The sequence below is a fragment of the Cydia pomonella genome, chromosome 5 (genome assembly GCF_033807575.1).
Source record: "Cydia pomonella isolate Wapato2018A chromosome 5, ilCydPomo1, whole genome shotgun sequence".
In the NCBI taxonomy this organism is placed as follows: Eukaryota; Metazoa; Arthropoda; class Insecta; order Lepidoptera; family Tortricidae; genus Cydia; species Cydia pomonella.
In genome coordinates, this window is record NC_084707.1 from 2,238,423 (window position 1) to 2,261,274 (window position 22,852).

A 22,852-nucleotide genomic window follows, 5' to 3' on the forward strand; every position below is an offset into this window, starting at 1 on the left:
ACAGAACCAGTTGTTCTATATTAAATACATCACTTTTTGTTAAGCTGTTACAGAATGGAATGATAGAAAATTATAGAATGGAATGGAAATACTTATGAAGCGTTATTTGATCTGCTACTTTTGATGCTGACTGTACCAGAGTCGTAACCAGACATAGAAGTTTTTGTGGCAAAATAGAGTGTTTGACAAAATAAAATATCGACAAGTACAAAATAAATTTAATAAATAAATTATATAAGATTAGTTTTCATTCTTGAAATTTCTCGGTAGTTAACAGCAAGTAGAATTTACATCTCTTAATTATTAATCTATGACTGACTTATCGATAACAGATTTATCGATGTAAATTTTTTTTAAACATTCTTTTTTGCCACAAAAGCCGCTATGTCTGGTCGTTTACTTTATTGTATTTTCCACAGAAGTGACCTTTTCCTAAAATGTATGTTGACCCACTAATAGCAATGTACGCTAGCTATCGCCACTTAATGTAATAGACAATGGAATGCAGACCATTAATAGACTTTATTAATTTGGGGTCGTTCAAATTAAAAGGTCCATTCAGTCTCAATCAGTAACTATAAATATGACTCTGATCAGTCAAATCGTTGCTAATAATACCAGAATAACTACAACAAGTGAAATAAGTAAGTTCTTTTATTGATTTTGATTACTTATCGATGTTGGTAAACTCACAAGTAAAGTCAAGAGACATGCTTTAATTACATGCAACGGAATAAAAATAGGGAGTATTACTGCAATGTTCTGCCGCCAGAGTACAGCACTAGCACCTTTCCTAAACCATAGAGAGTAACTTAAAAATACATATTGCTGTGCCTTATGGCTACACGATGGCCCAGCGCAGGCCAGTCCAAGAGACGCATTTATTGGCTCCTCTACACGATGGCCCAGCCTCGGCCAGTCCAAGAGACGCATTTATTGGCTCCTCTACACGATGGCCCAGCCTCGGCCAGTCCAAGGGACGCATTTATGCGTTAGAGGGAGCAAGTGACATTGCTATCTCCTTCCACCGCATAGCTGCGTCCCTTAGGCTAGCCCTATGCGTTAGAGGGAGTATATATATAGTCCTCCTCATCGTTTTCGATGACGGCGACCCTAAATAAACACATTATGGATGTTGTCTAGCATGAGCCCTAATGTGGCTGGCCAGGCCGAAGAAGAACCCCGAAGCCGCGACAGCCGACAGCTGTGGCGAAGGCCGAGGTAGAAGTGATATTGCTATCTCATTCCACCACATGGCTGCGTCCCTAAACTGGCCTACGCTGGGCCATCGTGTAGAGGAGCCCTTAAACTGTTTTTTTGACAAGTTTTCACAGATAATAAAATATGACATTGATGCATCAACACGCGAAAGTCGAAATATAGTTATCTCTCTTAGTACTCTCTTCATCGCTCGAATATGCAAGGGTGATAGAGAGGTTAGATAACGAAATTTTCTTGTTTCGCGGTAGACCCTCAGATTGTGATGGATTGTGATAGTGGCGCCCCCTACGCAGAGTTTCGCTTAATATTCCCCATTAACGAAACATTTATCTATGTTTGGTGGTTTTCTTCATTGCTATAATTTGTTTTTTAGTTACCCAATATATTGTCCCACTGGGTGAAGGCCTCTCCCCGTGCTCCCCGTGATAGTTCGAGACTGAAATGGTGCCTTTCACCCGAGTTAAACACTCTACTTTTCATTTCGAATACGAGGAAGTAAAATACATGTGTGCATTTAAAAAACACGGCTAAGTTTATACTTAGCCGTGTCTTTTAAAGTTTATACTTCAGTAGTATTTCTTGAGGGTACTTTCAATTAATAATTTAGGTAAAAATATCGTTATTTATGGAATGGGAACTTGGGGAGTCAATTATCAGAATGGAAATTCTACAACACATCCATTTAAAACTAAAATTGTAATTACTTATCGTAAAAAAAAAAAGTACTTAGAAAATACAGAGTAAATTTTTTGCACCCTTTTAAAAGCAACAACGACCCACTTTCAGGGCATGAAAAATGAAAAGATACAAAACTGTAATATGGCTGTCACCTAATATTGTATGAAGAATATAATACAAATGATTGCCTGACGTATTTACGGCGAGAAATGGGAGCGGCTAAATGCGGCGGCCAGGAATAGACGCGTCGATGCGGTTGGCCCGCTGGCAGTACACTTTCTTTTTAATAAAATATTAAATAAGGGGTCATATTTCATGATTTTCTGACCCCTCCCTCCTCCTTGTCACATCTGGTCACATTTGGTAGCTATTTGACCACTTTTTATTTTATTTATTTAATAGAAAATATGCAATGCAATTTGCCTTACATTTTCCCGTTACGAAATAAGAAAGTTTGTCAAATTGCGCGAGATAAATAAAAATCACGGTTCGGAATGGAAAAAGTTTTTTCACGTCACCCATTCGAAAAAGGGCTTTTTCTGCCCTGCTACGAGGGATCTAAGTGTAAATTTTCTGTTATGGCACGATTTTATTTCTTTTTACATGCAATTTTTTAACTTAAGTATATAAAATTTTGGAACATAATCATATGTTCATAGGGGATGTGAAAAGCTGTATGTGTTACATGGTAGCAAAATTATTACCACTTTGGGCGTTAACATTTAAAAAATCGCACTACGCTCAGGATTTTATTTTAGAAGCCCTCGCTACGCTTTAATATGTCATTTTGCTCCCTTGTGACACAATCTACTATTTTACATCAGTTTTACAGTTAGTAATTTCCTCGCGTTACTACGATTAGGAGTTAAACAGCAACTCCCCCCCACCCCGTATGAACAAATAATCATGTAGTTCTATACTAAGCATCTGGATCAGCCGCAATCCCTGGGAAGGAAAGATGATTGGTCATGATCTGACTTTTAAATAGATAAGTAACCGCGCCTACGCCACTTAGCTATATTTATGTCACCCACGGGTTGAACCCGATATAGATCTTCATATAAGTAACCACTGAAACGTGGGATAATCTGACAGACAAGTAATCCATTTTTATTTAGGGTGTCATTCATTTATTAAGTTCTGTAAGTATGATTGGATGGGGGGGGTTCGACCATGTCTTATTTTTTCGGACCCTTACGGACACTAAGAATGGTCTTAGTTCAGTGGTGTCCCTCACGAATTCAAGCCAATCGTGCGTCTAACGCAACTAGTTGCGATAACCGCGCGCGTGATGAATACTCACCAACCGATAGCGTTGTGGCGTTAGACTGCATGATGGGCTCGAATTCGTGTGCATGACACCGCTGTACTGAGGGCCTACCGCGAACCACGTTCGACGTGTTGCCTCTCTGCCGCACTTGTAAATTCGCACGTAAGTATAACAGGTAGGCAACACGTCGAACGTGGTTCGCGGTAGGCCCTCTGGCCCATTCTTATTACCCGTAAGGCCCGTCCTTAGATATATCTCAATAGTCTTGATACGTGAAATCAAAACCATGCTCAAACTTAAGATTATACTTTAAGAACCTATTGTGTTGTAACAGAGATGTTCCAGTGGCGAATCCTCTTTCCGAGTGGGTTTTGAGCCCCCGTGGACTGATCAAAATCTTATGTCAAGATTAATGATATAGAAAAACTTCAAAATCATACCTAAATTGATAATTACCCAAAAAAAAACCCATTCTTACGTAATAAATATTCAAAGGTACGTTATAGATATTCAAGTAGCCGTACTGATAATTTCGCTACTCGATGCTAGATGTCGACAACGAAAATAACAAGCGTTTTGCTACCAAAACTGATGTATGGAGTGAGCACTCTATGCTAACTTCTTATTTCTCTATGATATTAGGTCTTCTTTTCCTCGCGTTGTCATTTTGCCACGGCTCCTGGGAGCCTGGGGTCCGCTTGACAACTAATCCCAAGATTTGGCGTAGGCACTAGTTATTACGCAAGCGACTGCCATCTGACTTCCAACCCAGAGGGTAAACTAGGCCTTGTTGGGATTAGTCCGGTTTCCTCACGATGTTTTCCTTCACCGAAATGCGACTGGTAAATATCATTATCAAATGACATTTCGTACATAAGTTCCGAAAAACTCATTGGTACTAGCCGGGGTTTGAACCCGCGACCTCCGGATAGCAAGTCGCACGCTCTTATAATGTCATAGGGACCGTGCGCGTTGGAGGGTCTGCCATCTTGTGGCCTGAATCGAAACCATAAACATGTATATTTACACGTCACGTGTTTTCTTGTGCATAGTAGGTTCTGCCATCTTGTGGGCTACATCGGAACAATAAACATCACATTTACGCCTCGCGCCAAAAATCTGACGGCTCCTATGCTGTCTCCTATAGTTCATGCATGCTCCCTATAGAGATATCAGGTACCTACTAGGTGCTTAGGTACTGAAAATACTAATATAACTTTTCTTTGTCTGTAGCCTGTAGTGGCTGTATGAGTGTGTGAATGTATGTGTCATACAGCAGAACTAATAACCCTTGCGTTTTATTTCTTAGTCAACACAATGTGGTTTACGTGGTAATTATTCCCTCGAAACATTTTTCCTGGTAAATTTGTGTCATACACTAAAAACTTTGATATTGGGTTTTTATTTATTTAAGCCACATCTAAATATTGTGTAGCTAAACACTGCGTACAGTCGCGGATTTTAATTGTTGACCGTTTTGGGTTCAACCTAATTTGGTTATCAATAATAAAAGTATGAAATGTCCAATATAAAGTAAACCCTCCAATTAAAATCCGCGACTGTACACGGTGTACCCTAATATATGGGCCATAAGGTCGTGTATACATATTTTTTGGCACTTCGATCGTGTCGATGTTTTTAGACATGACTGTACCTACACGAAAAATTTATTTTAAGACTAAAGATTGGGTAAAGTATACGACTTTCTCAATAGGTCCATACAAGGAAAAGGAAAGCCCGACGAGAAATATATATTATGATCATTGTCAAGAGGGCGCTGTTATTTTCATGTATAGATAGAGTGACAGTTCAGTTTAGTACGAATTTTTTAGTTCCAATTAAATTCCGCAATATGGCGCGTGATCATATATTACTGGTCAGGCTTTACCAAGGCAAACGTAACGAACATACTTAGGACCTGAGGGCTTACCGCGAACCACGTTTGACGTGTTGCCTCCCTGTCACGCTTACGTACAAATTTACAAGCGCGACAGAGAGGCAACACGTCGGACGTGGTTCGCGGTAGGCCCTCTGTTTCACAATGCTCAAGTAAAGTATTGGATAGCTAATAAACAAATAAATTAATTCTCAGATGAAACTTCATGGAAAACTTAGCACTTTATCTACCAGTTAAGCTTATTTGTAGATTGTGAAACGCCAACGATGACTTTATTCGTCAGATAAGAGGCAAGTAGCTTATTCAGGACTTGGACATTGTGAAACGGGCCGTTAGTCTATAATCACACACTGCCTTTTTCCTGTCTTTCCTGCCTTTTTCCTGTCTTTCCTGCCTTTTTCGTTAAACTTGCCTGGACACGCTACCGCGTCTCTATAGATATGTATATTTAAACTTTGCATAGATGTTCGTTAGATTTATTTATTATTAGGTTAGGATTATAAATAAAAAATATATATATTTTTGGGGACAATCTTAAGGTCACAGTCCATTTCCGACTGCAGCAGCAAAACTGCTCCGACACTACCGCAGCGGCCTGAACGCGTCCGTATTATTGTCAATTCCCATAGTAAAATGAATGACGATACCGACTGCACGTAATATGGTGATTTTAACGTATTTCTGACTGCAGATCGACCTAGCCCCACGCAAAGCTTGTACTATGGGTACTAGGCGACGCTATACATATCGTTTATCGATACCGATTGCACGTAATATGGTGATTTTAACGTATTTCTGACTGCAGATCGACCTAGCCCAAAGCAAAGCTTGTACTATGGGTACTAGGCGACGCTATACATATCGTTTATCGATACCGATTGCACGTAATATGGTGATTTTAACGTATTTCTGACTGCAGATCGACCTAGCCCAAAGCAAAGCTTGTACTATGGGTACTAGGCGACGCTATACATATCGTTTATCGATACCGATTGCACGTAATATGGTGATTTTAACGTATTTCTGACTGCAGATCGACCTAGCCCCACGCAAAGCTTGTACTATGGGTACTAGGCGACGCTATACATATCGTTTATCGATACCGATTGCACGTAATATGGTGATTTTAACGTATTTCTGACTGCAGATCGACCTAGCCCAAAGCAAAGCTTGTACTATGGGTACTAGGCGACGCTATACATATCGTTTATCGATACCGATTGCACGTAATATGGTGATTTTAACGTATTTCTGACTGCAGATCGACCTAGCCCCACGCAAAGCTTGTACTATGGGTACTAGGCGACGCTATACATATCGTTTATCGATACCGACTGCACGTAATATGGTGATTTTAACGTATTTCTGACTGCAGATCGACCTAGCCCAAAGCAAAGCTTGTACTATGGGTACTAGGCGACGCTATACATATCGTTTATCGATACCGACTGCACGTAATATGGTTATTTTAACGTATTTCTGACTGCAGATCGACCTAGCCCCACGCAAAGCTTGTACTATGGGTACTAGGCGACGCTATACATATCGTTTATCGATACCGACTGCACGTAATATGGTGATTTTAACGTATTTCTGACTGCAGATCGACCTAGCCCCACGCAAAGCTTGTACTATGGGTACTAGGCGACGCTATACATATCGTTTATCGATACCGACTGCACGTAATATGGTGATTTTAACGTATTTCTGACTGCAGATCGACCTAGCCCCACGCAAAGCTTGTACTATGGGTACTAGGCGACGCTATACATATCGTTTATCGATACCGACTGCACGTAATATGGTGATTTTAACGTATTTCTGACTGCAGATCGACCTAGCCCCACGCAAAGCTTGTACTATGGGTACTAGGCGACGCTATACATATCGTTTATCGATACCGACTGCACGTAATATGGTGATTTTAACGTATTTCTGACTGCAGATCGACCTAGCCCCACGCAAAGCTTGTACTATGGGTACTAGGCGACGCTATACATATCGTTTATCGATACCGACTGCACGTAATATGGTGATTTTAACGTATTTCTGACTGCAGATCGACCTAGCCCCACGCAAAGCTTGTACTATGGGTACTAGGCGACGCTATACATATCGTTTATCGATACCGACTGCACGTAATATGGTGATTTTAACGTATTTCTGACTGCAGATCGACCTAGCCCCACGCAAAGCTTGTACTATGGGTACTAGGCGACGCTATACATATCGTTTATCGATACCGACTGCACGTAATATGGTGATTTTAACGTATTTCTGACTGCAGATCGACCTAGCCCCACGCAAAGCTTGTACTATGGGTACTAGGCGACGCTATACATATCGTTTATCGATACCGACTGCACGTAATATGGTGATTTTAACGTATTTCTGACTGCAGATCGACCTAGCCCCACGCAAAGCTTGTACTATGGGTACTAGGCGACGCTATACATATCGTTTATCGATACCGACTGCACGTAATATGGTGATTTTAACGTATTTCTGACTGCAGATCGACCTAGCCCCACGCAAAGCTTGTACTATGGGTACTAGGCGACGCTATACATATCGTTTATCGATACCGACTGCGCGTAATATGGTGATTTTAACGTATTTCTGACTGCAGATCGACCTAGCCCAAAGCAAAGCTTGTAATATGGGAACTAGGCGACGATATACATACGTTTATAGATTAAATACATACTTATATACATATAAAGGTTACGGGAACTGAATGACTATTCAAAATAACCCTAAGAATGGTACAAAGCCTGACCTTGTGGCGGCAATCATTCTTTATGCAGCCTGAATGGTTCGGGACCGGGCCCATGCAATGTATAGAAACCTGATCTCATTGCGTGTGATAGATTGTGTATGTATGATGTAGGTTAGGGTTTTAATAAGGTCTGTATCGTAAAGTTTTTTCACAATTTCTGCATTTGAGAAAACTACAAGTTGCGATAGAACTTATTATTTTCTGCTTATGTGGCTAAATTTGTTACATTTTGGGCTCTAAATTGTTATAACTAAGTATTTTATCTAGGTATGTAAGTAAGTATATCAATTCAATATGTACAAATATGTTTAGAGTTAGTACTATCTACTATCTCGGAAAGTTGGTTCAATAGAAAAATAATCACGAAAACATATCTAATTTTCAATTTCATCCCATAGAAGTATAATTTCAGAATAAAATAGCTATTGATGTACCCAAGGGATTTTACTAAAAAAATTCAGAAGTATTTAGGTATTTAAATAAAAGTCAACAAAGTAAACAATTTTCGGGTAGTTATAACATTTATTGGTTAACCAACCAAATACAAAACCACCTTGGTAAATTTTTCTTGGTATTTTTTTATTATTATTTACAAAAAACATTTCCGAATTCAGTATGCAGCTTAACCAACTTTACGTGTGTTTATTAAACTTGAAATTTATATAAGATTACATTAAATACACCTTTTCCAAATAAAAGATCAATTTTTGAAAGCGGTTCACATGATAGTGAATTATACTCGAAAAACCAACATATATGCATTAGACTAGTCAGACAATTTGCCGATAGATGGCGCTGTACACAACTATATAACTTTATTGTACTTAAAAGAGCACGTTACATAAAGAACACAGTAAACAAGAGTTTGTACAAACATGACAGTATGGGGTGGTCAAACTTTTGATCCCTAAACTAGGTAAGCACCTGTGCACCGACGGCCAAACGCTGTACGGCAAGACACCGTTTACAGACAGGGTGTCCCTGTCGTTTTTGGGGATTAATATTATTAAATGGCACTAAGGAATGTTGTCTCAAAATTGTACGCAGCAGTATATCTGCCTTACAGAAAGCACTTTGGACTCTAAGTAAAGCTGTGTTGTGGAGTAGTCGCGTTTTTTGAAGTGCATCACTTCGAGGATTACCCTTTGCGCTCTCTCAACTCTAAGCAGTGTGGTTTCGTAGGCCCCATCCCACACTGGGATGCAATAAGTGATGACAGTTTGGCACAAGCTTTAGATAAGGGAGAGGGTTTTAGTAGATGCAGTGTGCCGAAGCTGCTTAAATATGTACAGTCAACCAATTTGAATCCTAGGCCATGATATACATAGGCCGGATACATGACATGCATCACTCAATAAGCACTGTCGTAGAAGTCATTATGACATGGTTCTATAGTGGCCTAGGAATCAAATTGGTTGACCGTACATTAACTTGCGGAGTCGAGTACATAGAGCATTAATTTGCATGCGACGACCAATCAAGCTTGTGATCCACTTATACGCCTAAATACCTAATATTAGGAGCCTGGATCTATCACTGAACGACCTGACTCTAACCTACATTATTTGATCATGTAATGCTTTCATCTAGATTTTGCTTACTTTTATTGAAAAACCTAAAGATGCAGAGTATAGCGATTTTTGTATTCCCATCAACAAACCACGCAGTCGCAAAGTAATATGCAAACAAAATGCGTTCGAATTGATAACCTCCTCCTTTTTATAAGTCGGCTAAAAACCAAACCGGACGAAGGCTAGTTAAAAATACAAGTTACCTTTATATTTATATTTTCGGAGACTAAAATAATCTTACAAACCTTTCTGGAGGTCACACATTTAACACTTGTCTAACGTTATTTAGAAGAGCATTAAAAATTACTAATATATTAAGGAAGATATGCTACTACTCGTATTATTTCGCGGTAGAAATTCTCTATATACTTACGCATCGATAACGGTTATGTCGATATTCTATTTCGTCAATCTCTCGTTTTTGCTAAAGAAAGTTCTAGGTCTTTCATTTTAATACCTACGATATAAAGGCCAGACCAGACGGGATTATCAAACCGACGGATTTGATCAGGAAAAAAATTGGCGTTAATTTCATCTATTAAAAAAAACCATTGTCCGGTTTTTTACAGAAACATATCTGTCTGGACTAATCAGTAGTGACCCTGTCTTTGAAGCCGATGGTCCCGGGTTCAAATCCTGGTAAGGGCATTTATTTGTGTGATGAACACGGATATTTGTTCCTGAGTCATAGATGTTTTCTATGTATATATGTATTATATATATCGTTGTCTAAGTACCCACAACATAAGCTTTCTTGAGCTTACTGTGAGACATAATCAGTGTAAGAATGTCCTATAAAATAAATATTTATTTATCGTTTTCAAAATAGCCCCGCTTCCAAAGTTACCCCAACGCAACTCACCTCCAATAATATCATTCGTCGCCGTCAGTTCTGAATGTCCTCATCTTTAACCACCTACGTATTAAATAAATGACATCCCGTGTCTCGGCTTCCTTCCATCCCGTTGTAGGTAAGGCCTTATGATTTATGTTGCTCGGTGGGGCCGAAGGCCGGACTCCCCCACATCCCGACTTGGACCGATTAGCGATTACGAATGACCTGACATCATAGCTCACTATTTATAAACACTAAACTTATGTCTGAACGTATATGTTGACGTTGTGTTATGTTGACGAATTTTTCAACGGCGTGCATAATATAAAAAAATGTGACTTACATACAAATTTTAGTATAATTATAAGTGAAGAGCCCTTACACTACGGTTTAGTTGGCTTGGTCCAGGATGCTGATCTTTTTAATGATAAGTTGAGTGTTTTGTGCTCGAAAATATCCCAATATTTAAATTTCTTTATCAGACGTCCTTAGACTGAGGCGGTTGGGAGATATGCCTAAGAAATGTAGATGTTATAAAATGTTGTAATTATTATATTGAATTATTATGAACTGTTTTTTTTTTATGTTTTGTTTCTATTTACTTGTTTATTTGTAATTAATATGATTTTGTATATATGTTTTGGCATGTTTTTTCCATGTCCTGGCGTTTGGCCTCCGCTGTGAGCCGGACATGTGTTTGAAAATAAATAAATAATAAAAGTACTGAAAACAGTGTAAGCTATAAATAATGTTTTTTTTTATAAAAATTTTACCTACCTGACATATTACGAGTATATATCTATATTTTTTTAAATATATTTTGTTGTTGATATGTTATGTAAATTAAATATAGATATAAATGGTTGCTCGCGCTCGCGCACACGAGCTGCATACTTACATCGCCATTGTTAGTAGCTCGGTACTACTTATAGGGCTGCCAGCAGCTACTTATAGCAGTCGTGTAAAAGTCTGTGACTACCCTACTGTGTTCTTGTGCGGTGTCGGCATTTAGGAAAACATCAAAAGCCGCCACTGTTACTTTTTACGCTGTGATACCTATGCACGAAAATTTCACTTTTAGGCCCAGTAGGTTAGTGATTTATTTTATTATATTCGGGATGTTTATTGCCTAAAATACATAGGTTAATACTGTTAATAGACTTATCTACTAGATGCAAATTACGAGCTTCCACATATATAAAAAAAAACCGGGCAAGTGCGAGTCGGACTCGCGCACGAAGGGTTCCGTACCATTCTTTATAAAAACGGTAAAAAAAATATGTTTGTTGTATGGGAGCCCCCCTTAAATATTTATTTTATTCTGTTTTTAGTATTTGTTGTTATAGGGGCAACAGAAATACATCATCAGTGAAATTTTCAACTGTCTAGCTATCACGGTTCATGAGATACAGCCTGGTGACAGACGGACGGACGGACAGCGTAGTCTCAGTAATAGGGTCCCGTTTGACCCTTTGGGTACGGAACCCTAATATATTTCTCTCGCTCTCTCTGAGCATAAGCGTGAGTGAGATGTATGTGCGGGCTCGGGACCGCGGATATCATGATTTTGAATTTTATTTTTTTGTGTTTTAATAATAAAAAAGTAATCACTGAGTTCCCAATTTGTATGTAGGTGTGAGAGAGAGGCAACACGTCGAACGTGGTTCGCGGTAGGCCCTCTGAATCGAACGGGTGTCAGTCCCTGCATGCATTGCAGCTACTATGACGACATATACATAATAGTTATGACGTCCGCAGTTCATTTCAATCATCGAATAATTAATCATTTCCTTCACTAGGGCGTTATCTCCATATTACACTGACCTTGTGACCGTTGTGTGTGTTTAACCGTAGGTATATTTTTTCATATTTTTTTGATCCATAGTTCAAAAAATAATGTGTCTCCCACACATTCTTTTACTCTCGGAGCGAGCAATACATATTTATTTATGATGAAAAAAGGATACATTTTGAATAAAATTAAATTATGACTACTTACTTATAAAATAAAACTACTAAAACTAAACCTACCTAGAAAAAATATAGGTATATTCCTAAAACAGACCCTGGCCTGTTAATAACGAAAATATTTATTTAAGAGCGATAATTTACGAAAATATTCATCATACCAGGGATCGGAACCGGTTTTTTGCAAAAACATCGAAATAACCATATATTTCGATTTACTTTATACTGTAAATGTAGGACTCAGTTGTGTTTTCAGGTAACGACTTCGTATTATTAGATTGCCTAATTAGAAATGAAGTAATTATCAAAGAACGAAAAAATACCGTTTTCGTTCCCATACAAAAAATACCGGTTTCCGATCCTTGCATCATACGATTGTTGTTTGAGGCCCGTATTCGTTTTGAAAGACCTATTCAACGATACCCCATACCATTGCGTTCAATTTATACCCTAAAAAAAACAAATTGGAGTTTTCTAGCACTAACGACCACGGAGCAAAGCCGCGGACGGGCAGACAGACGGACATGGCGAAACTATAATGCCCTACTATTGGACTACGGAACCCTAAAAACCTCCTCCTTTTTCAAGTCTGTTAAAAAGTCGGAAAGCAGAGTCAGTGCACAGATTATATAATTAATATAATCTGGGCCCCAAAGCAACCACTGAGGATGTAATCTGGATAAAGGCTAAGATGCAAGAGGCCAAATATTACAAATTTGCTTTGATCTATTGTTTTTATTTCACACTCATTCCTTATGCGAACTGCCAAGGAGTGAAATGCCCTGCCCGAGTCTGTGTTTCCGCATAAGTACAATCTCTCTTCAAGGCTAGAGTAAATAGGTATCTTGTTGGGTAAGCATGCTCCACCGTCAGGGGCGGATTAAGAAGGTGCGGGGCCCTTAGCACAATAGCTCGCGGGGCCCCATGGTTTGAAAAAAAAAAGATTAAGTGCGAGTCGGACTCGCACCCCGAGGATTCAGTACCATAACAACATTTTTACGATGTCTTAATTTTTGTCCACTCGTTTTCTATTAGTTTTTAACATGTTATGCAGTGTATTTTTTAGGGTTTCGTAGTCGCCTAGAAACTCTTATATAAGTAGTTTCACCATGTCCGTCTGTCCGAGTGTTTGCTCCGTGATCTTTAGTGCTAGATAGCTGTAATTTGTAACTTCTCATACAAAATGTTTTTACTTTGATATTTTTTTGCTTTGACCCTGTAGTGTGGCGTATGGTTGGATAAGGTCTTTCAAAACGAATAATGGTCTCCAAAAACCTTTTTTTAAATAAAGTTATTATTTTCGGAAATAATCGCTCCGAAAAAAAATGTAGGGAGGAATTTCGATATTTTTATTTTTTTACTAATCCATTTTAAAAGGGCTTAATCTTAATGAAGTTGTGTTATTTTATCACAGTTCCTTTCTTTTATATAGGTTTCCTCCTTACCTTCGGTTTTCATCATCAGATTAGGTCGATTTTGCCAAATTTTGACAAATGGTCAAAAAAATAGTTTGCAGATGGTTTTCAGGTTTTGAAAACAACTTACGAGTATTACAAGTTAAATAAAAGCATGTAGGGATACTGTTTAACAACATCAATATTATTTAGTTTAATAAAAGCTTGTAAAAATAGGTGAAAAGTGAGTCGGACCTAAGAAGTGGGAACTAATGGCTAAGTGAGCCAAAAAACAAGGCCGAAGGCTGAGCCCCACGAGCTGAATATCCGGACCGATCGGACCACCCGATTTCGTAGCGTTCCCGTGCGAAACTGAAGGCCAAGCTGCAGGAAAGCAGAGCCTAGAATGAAACCAATGCCAGAGTGTGAACTAGGCCGTAGGCCGAGCTCCGTATAAGGGTGGAGGCCCGGAGCGTTCAATCACGGCGCGCCACCATGCAAAGACTGAATTGTAGGAGAACAGAGTTTGGAATTGATCTCGGCTTGCCTGCTGCTCGGCCTTAGTTCTTGCTCGAAAGTGCGACTTGCTTATGCGAATGCAAAGCCCTGCATAGAGGCCCCGCTGTTTTCTTTTTATAACATTTTGACAATTAGATCATATGTATCACGGCTTTGCAGCAACTCTGAATATTTTGGGCGCCCGGCCAGCCGTAGAGGAGCGCGTCCTTTGGCCTCCTTCGGACTCAAAGCTGATCATCATTAGGCATTAGCTGTAAGGTGCAATTTGTTATTTGAAATAATAATTAGTAAATAAATCATCCTTCTTTGCTTTTCACTAATATGTTTTTAAACACAGTATTTTCTTTTGTTCGTTTCCGAGCTCTACCGTTTCCTGCAGCTTAGCCATGCACAAAAGTTTGCACCTTCCCCAACACTGCACCTAGGCATAAAAAATCTTTAAATTTGGTATCGTTGTAAAGAAAAATAGACAGGATAATAACAAATAATAATCATTGATCAATATTGTTACTGAGTTACGAAAAAAAAATACATTGTAAATAAAATGTGGTAGTACAGGATCCGCGGAGTGCGAGTTCTACTTGAACTTGGCCGTTTCCGCATGCCGAAATCGCATGGTCAGGGTCGGAGCGCGGGGCCCCCCTTAGGCGCGGGGCCCTTAGCATATGCTTTTTCTGCTGTTCGGTTAATCCGCCACTGTCCACCGTAGACCGCATCATGACTTACCACCAGGTGAGATCGAGGTCAAACGCCTGCCGATACGCCATAAAAAAAAACACTACGACCTACTGTGATCTGTGATAAATGACGTTATGAATACCACATTGTTTTACTTGCCCTTGCCAAGCAAAGGTGTATGTATTAGGTTCATTAACATAGTAAATAATAATGTTGTGACTTGCTTTTGGACTTGATAACGGGTAGCGAGATAATGGCGGAATGCCCAATTGTTTTGTTAGTTTAAAATAACATTCTGATTGAATAACACATTAGCCTTTTGGCATTCACAGCAAAAGTCATCTATATCATATCTACCGAGACTGCTTACCATCAGGCGGGCCGTATGCTTGTTTGCCACCGACGTAGTATAAAAAAATTAAATATATGTATAACATTAAGAGTACATTACGATACAAATGCGAAAAATAGGATGTATCGTACAACGTTTTACAGTAATAAATAATACATATGGCCCTCTAAGGTTTCGACTTAGTTATGGACCGCGAGCCAGGAACTAATTTCTATGACCAATCGCCTCCCAGTTGAAAACTCGTGTAGTAGTTAACTGCTAGGTATGATGAACCCTCGTGGATATCAGCTGCCGCTCCGTTGGTGGGTTGAGGAATGGCAGCCACCGAAACACGTAAAACAAAAAAAAATTGTCTACGCCTCCCGTTTTATACGTTTGTTTTTGTTTGTAGTAATAAGCATATCCAAGACTCAAGTGCTAAAACAACCAGCCCGTAATTGTGAAGCGGACACTTCCAAACTAACTATAGAAGGGAAACCCCTAACAGAAGTGTCCTCTTTCAAGTATCTTGGGAGCCAGATCAGAAAAGATAACAGACTAGCCTCTGAGATCCCTTCTAGGATTGCCAAAGCTGCGTCCACTTTCGGTCGGCTAGCGCATCGTGTCTGGGGATCGAATGATCTAAAGCTGCAGACGAAGTTGTCGGTGTACAAAGCCATGGTTCTTCCGATTCTTTTATATGCTTCGGAAAGATGGTGTTTGTACAAAGGCGATATTCGCTCGCTAGACACGTTCCACTTGCGCTGTCTACGTTCTATTTTGCGTATAAGATGGCAAGATCGCGTCCCCAACACTGAAGTACTTCGACGTTGCAAGATGCCAGGCATGGAGGCCCTCTTGATGAAGGGTCAGCTACGGTGGTGTGGGCATGTTTGGCGTATGAGTGATTGCAGGCTACCGAAAGCCGTTTTCTATTCCCAGCTATCAGCTGGTAAACGGAAGCAAGGTGGGCAGCACCTACGTTACAAGGATGTGCTTAAGCGCCACCTCACTTCCTGCGGTATACCACCCGACAAATGGGAGGAGTATGCTTCTCTGCGGCCAGAATGGCGTTGTCGTGTCAAAACGAGCGTAAAGAACTTTGAAAACGCTCGTCTCATTGACCTTGACGCGAAACGTCAAATACGTAAAACCTTCCTATAATTACACCTATAATATACTTGGCCAACTCTACTGCCCCACCTGCGATAGAGTTTTTTAAAAGTAAGTTCGGCTTTGCAAGCCATATTAGAGCTCACGCTCGTAATTAGCTAGGGTCGCCGTTGCCGATCACGGCATGGATAGCTATATATATATATATATACTTTGTCAAATGATAGTTCAGATGCTGTTGTTAATGGAAAAAATCGTCAGCTGGTTATATCGCGGTGGTAAGAACATCAGCTGGTCGCATGAACATGTAAAAATAAGCGCTATACCTTTTATGAAAGCAAAAACAAATCATGAAACGTTGCATGTAGCATTTCATCAGGCGTAATCGCCTAAAAAGCCACCAACAGATTACGCAATTTACACATTACGCATACTTTGCCGCACATAAAGTGGTAGGCGCATATTTTTTACATGTCCATTTTACAGCTGACGGTCATTCCACCGCGATAGAACCGGCTGACGGTTTTTAAGTTTAAAACAGCATTTAAAGTAACTATCATCTGTCGAAGTATCAGCCGGGAGGCGATGACTGACGAAATATGCTCCTGGCCCGCGGTCTATTACATAAAGTGCTAATTATCGCACTAGTGCGGTAAAGTAGCACCATATGTACTGTAATAGATACAAGTGCATGAAATTATGACGTTTACTTAACACTTTCACCGCCTGGGCTATCAAATAAATCGCTGCCAACTTAGCTTGGTCTGACTATATCTTGGTTGCATCCTCAGCGGTGGCTTCGGGCCTTCAGGGCCCAGAGTTATATGCTCACACTCTGCTTTCAGACTTTTTACGATACACTCTGCTGAAGCCGATGGTCCTAGGTTCGAATCCCGGTAAGGGCATTTATTTGTGTGATCAGCACAGATATTTGTTTCTGAGTCATTGATGTTTTCGATGTATTTCAGTATTTGTATATTATATATATCGTTGCCTGAGCAGGTACCCACAACACAAGCCTTCTTGAGCTTACCGTGGGACTTAGTCAATGTGTGTAAGAATGTCCCTATAATATTGATTTATTTATATTTATAAATGACATGCAAATGTGCGGTGATCATTGTGAGTAATTGTAATCATTGATAAAGGCTTGGTTCATCTGCGATCCACCTCATGAACTCATGACTATTGCGACATGATTGTACCTAATGATTGATTACAGCCATTGCATAATTAGCTACAAATGTATTTTATAGCAATTAGTTTAAGAGAAAACTCATCTTAACGTGGCATTTGCTGGTTTTATTATCTAACGTAAATTTATCGAGTTTAGCCGCTTGTACTGTTGCCATCAGATATATCAAAGCGGCCAAGGTATTCAAAAGTATCTGAACAAAGTCTCTATCAAAATACCTAAGTAAATTATATTATTTATTTATTTTTATTTATATATTTATCGGATCAAGACATTAAAGTGTATGTTCATATATATTTGAGCACCTTGGTCGCTCCGATATAACTAATGCTCAAAATCCCTTTCATAAACCAAAGACATTTTTATCTCCGGATGGCGCAATGTCCATTCCCGGATGGTCCGAAAACCGATTAAAATCAGCCGCAATGTTCAAGAACGCTTAAATTTATTGGCTATTTAGAGACCTAACATTGTTTTCTATCTACTTCTCAATAGAAGCATGTTCAGATATTTGTCAGCCGCTCCGATATATCTGATGGCGACTGTACGTTGGAAACCTAACGGTGTTACGAATTTAACTCCGGAGGTCGCGGGTTCAAACCTCGAGCCCCCTCCAGACTATGCGCGTGAATCGCGGCGCGATTTCGCGGAGCGAACATACCGCGACGTTGACGTAGACTCCACACTCGCACAACTTCACGGCGATTTCGCAGTTTGGTTCGCGGCAAGATGGCGCCGAAACGTCAGCTGATCGGATTTAGTTTGCGGCAAGGCACTGATTCAAACTGGGAACTGTCAAATTGATTTTTGGTTGATCAAGTTCGCACCCAATAAAATATAACCAAGTAGCCGCCATGGAAGGTTATGACAGTTCAGATTAACCGACTCGTGAGCGAATCGCGGCGCGAAGCGTCTCCTTTGACGCAGGCCGGGAATAAGGCGCGAAGGCGTGAACAATCTACGAAATCGACGCGAGGGCCCTCTACACTCGCGTTCGCGGCTTCGCGCCTCGATTCGCGCACGAGTGTGGAGGGCCCTTCGGCTTTTGGGAGTTTTAGCGAACTTACGTACAAAATATCATTTAATATTTACAAGTCGCATTTTGGTGAAGGAAAAACACATCATGAGGAAGCGGATTCCAATATATAAGACCTAATTTCCCTTTTGGGTTGGAAGTTAAAAATTAATAGAATAAGGCGTTATTTTTCGGAAATTAAAAACATTAATTTTAGGTACTTTGCTAAACGTGCTATTCAATCAGTGCTAACCCATTATACGTCTATATCCTTGCGTATGTTTTAGCACGTTAAGAAAACTTGCGGATTATTAACAAAATAATATTTTAATGTTACTTGGAAGTTTAAGTTAATATTAAATTTCGCCTGGCAAAATACCGTTGTAGAACCTCTTCCTATTTTAGAACAGCAGTCCTGCCACTTTTGCATACATAAACAATAAGCCACATAAGTAGGAGAAACTCTAGCCAAGCGCAACGAGATGCAATGTTATACACCGGATCAAATTGCAGATAAAGTTTGTTAGTGTAGATCCAAACATACCGCGATTTAGCTGAATATTGCTTATGTTGGTATGCTGCGAAATATGTAGGTATATAAACTATATATGTACAAGAGTTCCCTCTTAGTTTCCTCTATGTGTTCAGGAACTATCACCTCTGATACTGACTCCGTATGTTTGTCGTGGTCAAATCATAGAATTTGATCACTTCATGATATGATTAGGTTAGGCTTGACTTTTTTATGATGTGGCGAACCGATTATTTAATGAAATGATTTCCATCTCATGAAATGATAAATTAAATATCTGGCAGAAAGTATTCCTGCCGAATTCTACGCCGAGCCAGACTACGCAGCGGAGCCACGCTGTTACGAGTGTTTAGTTTTTATTTGTTTTGTAGTTCGCAGTGCCTCAGTAGTAATGCTGTAGTTACTATTTTGTATAATAAATAAAAATGAGAAAAATCCGTTTTCGAGACTGAGGTTCCTTTTATTAAAAATCGGTTAATAAGTAATCATATACTTTTCAATTTCAATCCTGGTTGTGAAGTGTCATGCCGAACCGAAAGGACTTGAGGGTTACTTAAAAACTTTGGTTCTAAAACCTGCAAGTTGTTGTGAATCTCCTCGTCAGTCGTCAGTCATTCGTTGTTCCATCAGATTGAAGGTTTTTTGGTTGACGTTCGTTCATTCCGATCTTCATGGTATTTATTTGAAACCTTTAGGCTTTACCTTCCTTAGAAGGTACCCCTATACATTTTATTTATGAACTGCATCAAAATTCAAGTATCTTAAAGTGTGTACCATTTTTTTTACTAGACTACTTATAGGTACATTATGTTAAACACTTAGCGGATTATTTCGGGGCGCCTAGGTAGCGAATGGCATAAATAAATGAACATTTCGACTTATGTCTAAAATAGCATTATAATTTTTTAAATATTAATTTTAGAATTAGGTATGAGCAATTTTGTAAACACATTTAAAGCATTTTTGAAGATTTTTAAACGGTAATTAGTATTTAAAGTTCATAAACCTGCGAGAATAAATAAATCAGGTTAAAAACAAGTTTTATTCATAACCAACCGATAGAAGGGGTGCTGTTTAAGGGGAGTGAACTGGCTGTGAGGTTAAAGTGTACCGTTCATCAATAGTAGCGGATGAAACAACGCGCCAAAAGTATCTGTACGTTGTATGTACGTTTCATAAGTATATCCTATACCGTCTTAATTGTTCTACATATAGGACCATCACATTTTATTAAGCTGTTACAGAATGGTAGATAGTTTTGAAACCTTGTTTGATCCGCTACTTTTGATGCTGAATGTACAGTCACGGACTTAAATTGTTAAGCCATTTAGGGTTCTTATGTATTTAAAAAAGTATACAAAATCTACCCTCAAATGGCTCCTTAAGCCAATTGAGGGTAGATGAAAACATAACATGATCAAATAATGTAGGTTAAAGTCAGGTCGTTCAGTGACAGATACAGGCGGTTTTGTATTTGGTTGGCTAACCAATAAAAGTTATAACTACCCGAAAATGTACAAATTGTTTGTTTTTTGTTATAATACGTCGGTGGCAAACAAGCATACGGCCCGCCTGATGGTAAGTAGTTTCGGTAGCCTATGTACACCTGCAACTCCAAAGGAGTTACATGCGCGTTGCCGACCCTAAACGCCCCTCCCCCTCGTTGAGCTCTGGCAACCTTACTCACCGGCAGGAACACAACACTACTTTGTTTACTTTTATTTAAATACCTAAAGATACAGAGTGTACTTGGAGATGTCAGAGCGTTGTTATTGACAACTAAATAAGCTTGAACCGTCAATGGGTCAACAAAAAGTCTGTGACGGTACTTGTACCTAGTTAAATTTTAACCCGATCAAGGCAGTCGATTTAGTGACCATCGTCTGGAACTTCAAACATATGCTCAGGCAGGGCTCGGAAGCAGATTTTTTTTTAAACCCCGAAAAAGCCAGTTTTTTAATGTTTTTATAATCTTTACATAGAACAGATTGTCCCATAAAAAAATATATAATAAACCAAAGAACGTAATAATACCGGTTTTTTTTTGTATGAAGAAAAAACTTGTTCCGAGCCCTGCATATGCTTTAGGTATATTCCAGAGACATGTCAAACGCTTATATTCAATCATTAAGAGTATTCGACTGTCATTTTTAAACTGTCAGTAATGGGCGTTTATCGATAAGGTAAAAAAAAAAATAGTTTTTATAAAACAAACCTATCCTCCACAACAAACCAATTTTCGGTGGAAGTTTGCATGGTAATGAATATCATATATTTTTTTTAGATTCTGTTATTATTTTAGAAGTTACAGGGGGGGGGAAGTTACAGTTTAGAAAAAAATGATATTAGAAACCTAAGTATAATTTTTGAAGACCTACCCATAGATACCCCACACGTATGGGTTTGAAGAATTTTTTTTTTTTGAGTTTCAGTTCTAAGTATGGGGAACCCCCAAAATTTATTGTTTTTTTCTATTTTTGTGTAAAAATCTTAATGCGGTTCATAGAATACATCTAATTACCAAGTTTGAACAGTATACTTCTTATAGTTTCGGAAAAAAGTGGCTGTGACATAATCGGACTGACAGACGGACATGACGAATCTATAAGGGTTCCGTTTTTTTGCCATTTGGCTACGGAACCCTAAAAACGTATAAAATATGGTTAAAACTTGGTCGAATTAAGCAGTTTGTTTTATAGAAACTGTGTATTTTTTTTAATGAAACCTATAAACCTAGAATGTATTTTACAGTACATATGGTGCTTCTTTACCGCACTAGTGCGAATATTAGCTATTACGTTACTGTGTCGAACATTTACAGGGCCATATGTACTGTAAAACGTTGTACGACACATGTGCGAATAGGTAATTCGCAACTCGTGTCGATTTAAAACACTCCCTTCGGTCGTGTTTTAATTTATCGCCACTCGTTTCGAATTTCCTATTTTTCGCACTTGTATCGTAATGTACTATATTATGCTGAAGCGATCGACATAAAAATCAAAGTGATATGTTAAGATTTAATTAATGGAAACAGTTTTCTGCCAAAATGTAAATTTCATCAAAAATGTACGTACGTTTGGCTAGGATAGCAAAGCTATTCTTCCCTCTTAAATCGTTAAGCTAACGTTTTTCAAAAAAAAAAAATTTTTCCTTGTCAATCAAAAACAAATGCAATGCTAAATAATTTGAACTGTTTTTTTACAACTTTAATAAACTTCCTGATAACCACACTGTATGTACCTATTTTTTTATTGTTAGTAAAAGAGTAAAATAAGTCTTGGTAGTTTAGCCTTAAATATTATACTTTATTTAGTGGCACTTAAAATGGAAATCAAATTTGCTATTTAATCTTTTGTATTCAATTTTTTTTTCTAAAATAAGACATGAAGCGTGACTTCAGTAATTAATTAATAATAATTCATCTCAGCACCCACGACTTGTCAATACTGATACTGAGCCATCTAGATTTTACTCCAAACTCGTCACAACAATCAATTTCACATTTAACGAAATTACTAATAAAACTATAACATAAAATGATGTTACTAAGTTCGTTCAACATAAATATTTACATTCAAACTTACCCCACCGTTTAGGCGTACGTCCCAAAAAACTTTTTTCTTCAGGATTATAAATAGCCCTTCCAATTCTTTGAAGTAACGGTTCCGTAGGGGGTGGTGCTCGCACCCATTCAGCCATATGACCGACGTCCGTACCATTCGATTTACCCGCCATTTTTAACTTAAAACACGTGCGCCTCTTTCGGCGTTCGGGACTCGACTGATCTGCGATTACTAAAATGTATGCGCGTACGCTGCTCCCTATCTAAAAGGGCATATGCGCCATAGAGTTC

The 22,852-nt window shown here is 38.8% G+C and overlaps 1 protein-coding gene and 2 long non-coding RNA genes across 3 annotated transcripts in view; 1 reads left to right on the top strand and 2 right to left on the bottom strand.

Annotated features, from left to right (window-relative positions):
• LOC133518412 (sodium/potassium-transporting ATPase subunit beta-1-like) overlaps positions 1–22,790 on the bottom strand; it is a 33,574-nt gene extending 10,784 nt beyond the window's left edge. The window contains exon 1 of the mRNA XM_061852090.1: positions 22,584–22,790. Coding sequence (XP_061708074.1) covers positions 22,584–22,734 — 151 coding nt within the window. The 5' untranslated portion in view covers positions 22,735–22,790. The remainder of the gene's footprint in view (positions 1–22,583) is intronic.
• Positions 1–22,852, top strand: part of LOC133518415 (uncharacterized) — a 166,220-nt gene that overhangs the window by 37,652 nt on the left and 105,716 nt on the right. The window lies entirely within an intron of this gene.
• LOC133518403 (uncharacterized) lies at positions 13,798–14,833 on the bottom strand. Its single transcript, XR_009799474.1, has 2 exons — positions 14,665–14,833; positions 13,798–14,553 (listed from the first exon to the last, which is right to left on the bottom strand). It is a non-coding gene; the product is annotated as an uncharacterized LOC133518403 (long non-coding RNA).